The following is a 6,572-nucleotide window of genomic DNA, read 5'->3' as shown; positions in this document are numbered from 1 at the left end:
TGTTCGCGGGATGAGCGCGCGCGCCTCAAAGAAAATTACCGTTCGGAAAAGCAACAGGTGCTCGGGGAATTGTTGCGTCTGGAGGATGAAGATTTTGCACACGGCTAAGTGTGTGTGTGTGTGTGTGTGTGTCTGAAAACGTTAAAAGGAAGCCTCGATGAAAAGTCGCGTATGTACCTTCCCAACCCTTTTGCCTCTCGACGAATTATAATCAGAGAATAGCGCGCGCTCCTCAGAGAGATACGTACGTCTTGGTGTTGGAAAATGCGTATAAAACTGCTCTTTTACCGACGTATTAAACGTGTGGACAAGAGTGTATTACCGAGCATCGCACCGAGAGTGCTTCTCGAAGATTTTATACATAGACTGTCTTCTCGTATAGAACTGAGGATGCTTATATAAGACTTAGCGGTGGGTGAGTATCTGTCCCCGGTATCTTGAAGAAAGGGAGAAGGGGAGATTTAGGCAGAGAGAACGACGAACACACAGAGGGGGAAAAGCTAAAGATCGAGTGACTGAACACATCGAGAAGAGAGAGAGAGAGAGAGAGAGCGTGAAATTTTTTGGCCCCGAAAGCAACGGCCCGGTCTCCGCTGGGAAAACGCTCCGATCTCGCGGCGAACCAAATCCAGACGTGCAAAAAGGAAATCTTAGAAAAGTCTAAAAACGGAAGAAACAAAAGAATCTCGAACGCACACACAATACGAAATAAAGAAAACGATGAAAAAAGTAGGCCGGCGCGTTTCTCACCGTGGAAATAAATAAATAAAAAACCCTTTTCCCCGGCGCGAGTTTCCGCGGAGAAATATATTTGCAACAATGTGACATTGAAACAATATCGTCGTTATTTCCGTCGTGTCTCATTAAGATATTTTTCAAGCGTTAATAACGAACCCCGATATTCCCCATGTGTGTCTAGTGCAACAACACCGAGCACAAACAAATTTTTTCATCGTTGACATGAATTTTTCCCCATTCTTTTAATTGATCCAATCGACAGCGCAAGTGCGCTCGTGTACACTCGTCATCAGGGTCACGCTCTCGGACGTGCCTTCGTGGTTGGATGTAAAGCAACGTAGTTCGGCTTCGCCGTCGCGAACAATTCGTTTGTATCTGTGCGCCGATCGTCACCGATCAGGGGAAAATGTTCCCGTCACCCACGTGTTTTTCCAACTTAATTCGAACCTGGATTACTTTTAATACTACACACGGTGCAGGTCGCATGTTCCCACTGGGGCTCGTCCGCCGGAAGGCCCGTCGTCGGTCTCTTAGCCAATCGCGATGGAATCTTGCGCCCCGCTGCATTCGACGGCGCCGCGCGCGACACGTACGTTTACGGCGTGTCACGCGCGGCAATAAAAACGCGGCGCCGTTTCCGATTTCGCGCGATCAACGAGATGATAAATTGCAAAACGCATTCGAGACGCATGTGTGTCACCGCGCGCCAAGCAATGAAGCTCGTGTACAGAAGAGCGCGACGATAATAAATAATGCGCGCGCGCACGCGATCAACGAGAAGCGCGTCTTGCGATCGCGCGATCGTTTTTTTGTCTCGAAGGGCTTGCGAGGTTTAATTTTTGCTTTTTTTTGGTTTGTTCTATTCCGCGATTGCATGCAGTTGTCTCTCCGTTTTTTTTCCGCCGTCTTGCTCCGCTTTCTTCTTCGCCATATAGAGATATTGATAAGGTCGCGAAAAAAACAAACGTTAATCAGCGACAATCCAAATCGGTTTCGGATGAAGTTTTCGGCGAAGGATGGCGAAGTATATATTGCGCGTGATAAAAAAATGACGCAATAACGTACGCTTTGCGGAGTATAATCAGTGAGTTGCGCGCGGGAAGAGAGAGAAGCGGGTAAAGAAGTCGCGGTCTTCTCTCTTGGGTCATACGATGTTTCTTGCGACACGCGCGGCCGAAAGCACGAAGTTCAGTAAAGGGAAAGAAAAAAACGTGAGAGAGGGTGATTGTGCGTGTGGCGCAATGATCATAAAAAACTTTCTGTGATTCCAAATAAAAAAAAAACAACCGGATTTACGGATTATCAAACCACATATTACTTGAGAAAGATCGGTATTGCGTTGTTTACTTTTTTTTGGTTATTGGTTACCGATACCGCGACGACAAATCTGGTAGAAAGCGGTGTAATCTAATCTAATGGAAATGATACCGCTAGACGTCGTGTCGACTCGAATGATTAACCGACTTTCTGTCACCGTTATCGCGGGCACGGGAAAAAGTTTTGTGTAGGTCTTTCATTTTCAAATATTTGAAACTTTTTTTTTATTTATTTATTTTTTTATAATTTAAATAACAAATTGATCAATGGATTAAATATATTAAAAAAGCGCTCCGTTTCTTTAAACGGGGGGAAATTCTGGTCTAGCCAGGGTCAAGAAAGCAAATCTTTTTACATTTTCTAAACTTAAAAAATAGAATGTTAAAATAGGAGAAAGTAGAGCAATTTGTTTTGTTTTTTTTGTTTTTAAATTAATTCTCATTATTTAAGAATGATGTCTCGTTATTTTTCTTCTCGAAGCGACGCGTCGATAAAAAATACGTGTGAATGAAACACACACACACACCCACACAAGACGAATTCTCTTAACGAACAATTTGATATCTTTCTCAGAAATATTTCCGATAGCCGAATGTTAAACGGTGACTTTGGTTTGTGACGCATTGAAAATGATTCGGAAATCTTCTTATTGAATGAATGAAATTTATTCAATCGGCGAATACAATCTGCGCGTTATATACTTGTGAAAGAAAATTATTTCTTCAATCATCACGCGCGAGAATTGATCGAGAATCGCGAATTGCAAGCGTCACGCACGTACGCAAACGCGCGTGTAACGCGCGTTTGTGGTTTTGTCGATCATCGATTTACGTTGCGGCCGAGCGCGTATGAGATTGAATATAGTATATAGCGCCGAAAATCCGATCGAAGATTACAGACACATTGAAAAATAGACGAATATTAACATACAAAGATGTTTTTTCGGGTTTGAACCGCGTTAGTGTCATTTTTATACCGACGTTTCGTGAACATTACAGCTCACTTCATCAGGGTTTGAAGAGCAGCCTGATATAGTATCAGCCTGATACTATATCAGGCCTGATATAGTATCGCGGTTCAAACCCGAAAAAACATTTTTGTATGTTAATACTACACACCGCGAAAGCATCAAATATCAAACATAGACGAATATTATTAAAACCGCGCGGTAACAAGTACGAATTTATTATAGTGCGAAATAAATCGTACTTAAAAAAAAAAAAACACTAAAATGTAGGATATGATGTTTGGATTAAATAAATAAATAAATAATTAATTTAATAAATAATTATAATGTCTGTTTAATTATACGAAGGCAATAAATAAAAGAAAAACAAACTTATACACTCTAGGCTACTAATTGTAAGTCAGAGCACGCAAAAATCTTTGGGCGTCTTATGTTTTCGGCGGATTCTGATCTTCTGTTGTCTCTCGACTTTATACCTTTTACTTCGACTCTGTTTTTCATTTCGAATCTGTCGGTTGAGTCGTAATCGATAATCAACGAATATAGTAGAGGTGAGGACAAATAATATTTGCCACCTCTACTGTCGCGTAAATATACAAGTTTATTATGAAAGATTCGCCGTTAATACAGAGACACGACAAAGATACGACAAACAAGATATATAATATTTTCTCCACAAGAATATAAAATATAATTTTGTTCCTACACTCGGCCATTCTGATTAATCATCGGCCTCCGATGCGCTAGATTCATTATTCTCGACATTGGAATTGTCGCTATAAACATCGCTAATTACATTATTAGGCAATAGCCATCGTTTCATGTTATCGGCCGACGTACTCGTGGTGCGTGGCCCTTCGTGTTCGCCGATTTTCGCAACGACAAATCGATCGCCTCGCAATACTTTTATTATTTCATATGGTCCTAAGAATTTAGAGCAAAATTTTTTACCTGGAGCGGCTTGCGTTCGCTTAATTGCTACCCAATCTCCCAATTTATACACATTAGCATTCTTTCGCTTACGATCGTAGGTTCTTTTGTTTTCTCGCTGAATTTTTTCGATCGCCGTTTTTGCTTGTTCTCGCAGCAACGCTCGCTTTTCCTGCAAATCGCTTATTACGTTTTCGATTAACGGTAACGGATATCGATCCTTCACGATTTTCCTATTCAGTTTTCTATAGTCAACACAAAGTCGAGTTCGGCCGTTCTTTTTTTTTTCGAGAATCACCGGACTAGCATATTCCGATGTACTCGGTTTTACAATGTCTCTTCTAAGCCAGTCATAAATATGTTCGTCAACGAGACGCTTGTCACACGGCGCTAATCTACGCGGTCTGTCACATACCGGATCGTCATGTTTTAAAATTAGGCTTAACTTAACTCCTATCTTTTTAATTCCTTGCGGACAATACTGTTCTACAATTTCTTTGACACTAGATCTAGACTGTTTGCTGTGTATGTTGTTTATCGCGCGATATTTATCATCCTGAGGCTTCGGTTTCTCTATGGTCTCAATATTAAATATCTCAGGAATCTCTCCCGACGTCTCAAGTCCTGCACGCGGTTTTTTAATAGAGATTCTTCCCTCTCGGATATTTAACTCTATTTTATTCAGGAAATTCGTTCCAATAAGCAGCGCGTGTTGTGTCACGCTACTCGGCACTACAAATATTGAGATGGTAAAATATTCACCATCAATTTCGATCTCAACGTCGATTTTACCTAACGTTTTATAATATTCCGAGCCTACTCTGCGAAACACAATCTCCTGCTGAGTCATTTCGGGAAACTGTAACCGTCGGTATTCATTCTCGCGCATCAGCGATAAGTCGCTACCAGTGTCAATTAAGGCTACTATTTTTTTACCTCGAATTTTTACGTCTTTACAATATTTGCTGTTGTGACTCGACTTTGAGACTTCACCTACTTCCCTTACCTCGTTCTTGTTTTTTAGGCACTTCGCCGCGATATGCCCGAACTCCCCGCAACCAAAACATTTCGCGCCTCTCGATTTTGAAGGACATTCCATCGCTAAGTGTCCCTGTACGCCACAATTATGACAACGCTTTACCTGAGCTACGTTTCGCTTTTCGTTTACGCTGTTTCGCTGCCCTCTCGCATCTTGATCACGGCTGAATAGATTTCTCGGGCGCAAGGTCACCTTCTCAAACGCCTCCAACAGCGGCGATTTCGTCCTGAGACGCTGGATCCGCGCCTGGTCTCTCAGGGCAGGCTCCGGTATCCCCTCAATGATATACTCGATCATCTCTGCTTCTTCGATTTTGACTCGGTTTCCTAATATCACTTTTTGATGTAGGTATTCACAAAATGTTTCACCTCTTTGCCACATGCGTTGCTCAAACTGCTTTCTCGTCTGAATTCTGCTGGGTTCGTGGAAGAACATGGCCCTCATCTCGTTCAGGAGTTCGTCCACTGGCAAGTCCGAGTAACTAGGATCCGAATGGAACCATTCCTGTGCTTTTCCTTTCAGGCATGCGCCTATCATGAGTCTGGTCAAATCATCTGTCAGCTCGTAGGCATTTCTGAGCGACTTAACTCGTTTCTTCCAGGCTTTGTATAGATTGTTGCTGCCATCGAAATGACTCAAAGAATCAGCGACGATGTTCAGACTTGGCCGTCCAACAGATGCATGCGATACCGATGGGCTCACCGCTCCAAAATCATGTCCATTTGTCCTCGCATTCTGCGTCATTCTCATTAGATCTATTTCTCGGCGAGCTAATTGCAACTCTCGCTCTAGCAACTCCTTTTCTCGCCGATACACCTCCATCTCTCGCCGAAGAAGAGTTGACTCTTCATCCGCCTCCCGAAAATTTACGCTCGCACTGCTCTCATTTTGTCTTTCGTTTCTCTTCGTCAATACGTGTGACGTCCGATCACCCGTCGGATCTATCTCTAAGATTCTCGAAATCAATTCGGCCTTCACGCCTACTGTCGATGCTTTCAACTCTCGTAAAATGTCCTTGAGGCCACTCACCGTAAAGTCACTCAAGCTTCTCTCGCAAGACATTCTTGTATTATCATTCTTTCTTTAACTCTTTCCTCACAATAGCTCTCAATTCGCGACTCACAATGCTCGTATCGCCTATCGCCGTTCGTCTTCTCTCTCGCTCGCACACGACCTTGCGACTGTCTTCTCACAACACGTGCATATACTCACTGCATCGACACAACTCGCACAACTCACGTCTCTCCACTCGACTCGCGTATATCTCTCTCTCGATTAACTCACCGATAACTCGCGTCTATCCCGGACGAGCCCCCAATTATTTGTAGGATATGATGTTCGGATTAAATAAATAAATAAATAATTAATTTAATAAATAATTATAACGTCTGTTTAATTATACGAAGGCAATAAATAAAAGAAAAACAAACTTATACACTCTAGGCTACTAAGTCAGAGCACGCAAAAATCTTCGGGCGTCTTATGTTTTCGGCGGATTCTGATCTTCTGGTGTCTCTCGGCTTTATACCTTTTACTTCGACTCTGTTTTTCATTTCGAATCTGTCGGTTGAGTCGTAATCG

At 42.5% G+C, this 6,572-nt stretch overlaps 1 protein-coding gene across 1 annotated transcript; it reads right to left on the bottom strand.

The window, feature by feature from the left end:
• Positions 1 to 3,743: 3,743 nt before the first annotated feature.
• Positions 3,744 to 6,053, bottom strand: LOC109860982. Its single transcript, XM_020440419.1, has one exon. It carries the CDS (start codon positions 6,051 to 6,053, stop codon positions 3,744 to 3,746), a length of 2,310 nt encoding a protein of 769 aa, XP_020296008.1.
• Positions 6,054 to 6,572: the final 519 nt, after the last annotated feature.

The sequence above is a fragment of the Pseudomyrmex gracilis genome, unplaced genomic scaffold (assembly GCF_002006095.1).
Source record: "Pseudomyrmex gracilis isolate BER0280 unplaced genomic scaffold, ASM200609v1 scaffold_529, whole genome shotgun sequence".
Classification (NCBI taxonomy): domain Eukaryota; kingdom Metazoa; phylum Arthropoda; class Insecta; order Hymenoptera; family Formicidae; genus Pseudomyrmex; species Pseudomyrmex gracilis.
Note: the sequence above shows the minus strand (reverse complement) of the source record. Positions and strands in the feature narration are given on the sequence as shown.

Coding starts and splice junctions, on each gene's coding strand:
- LOC109860982 (XM_020440419.1), bottom strand. CDS start 6,053: ATGTCTTGCGAGAGAAGCTTGAGTGACTTTACGGTGAGTGGCCTCAAG.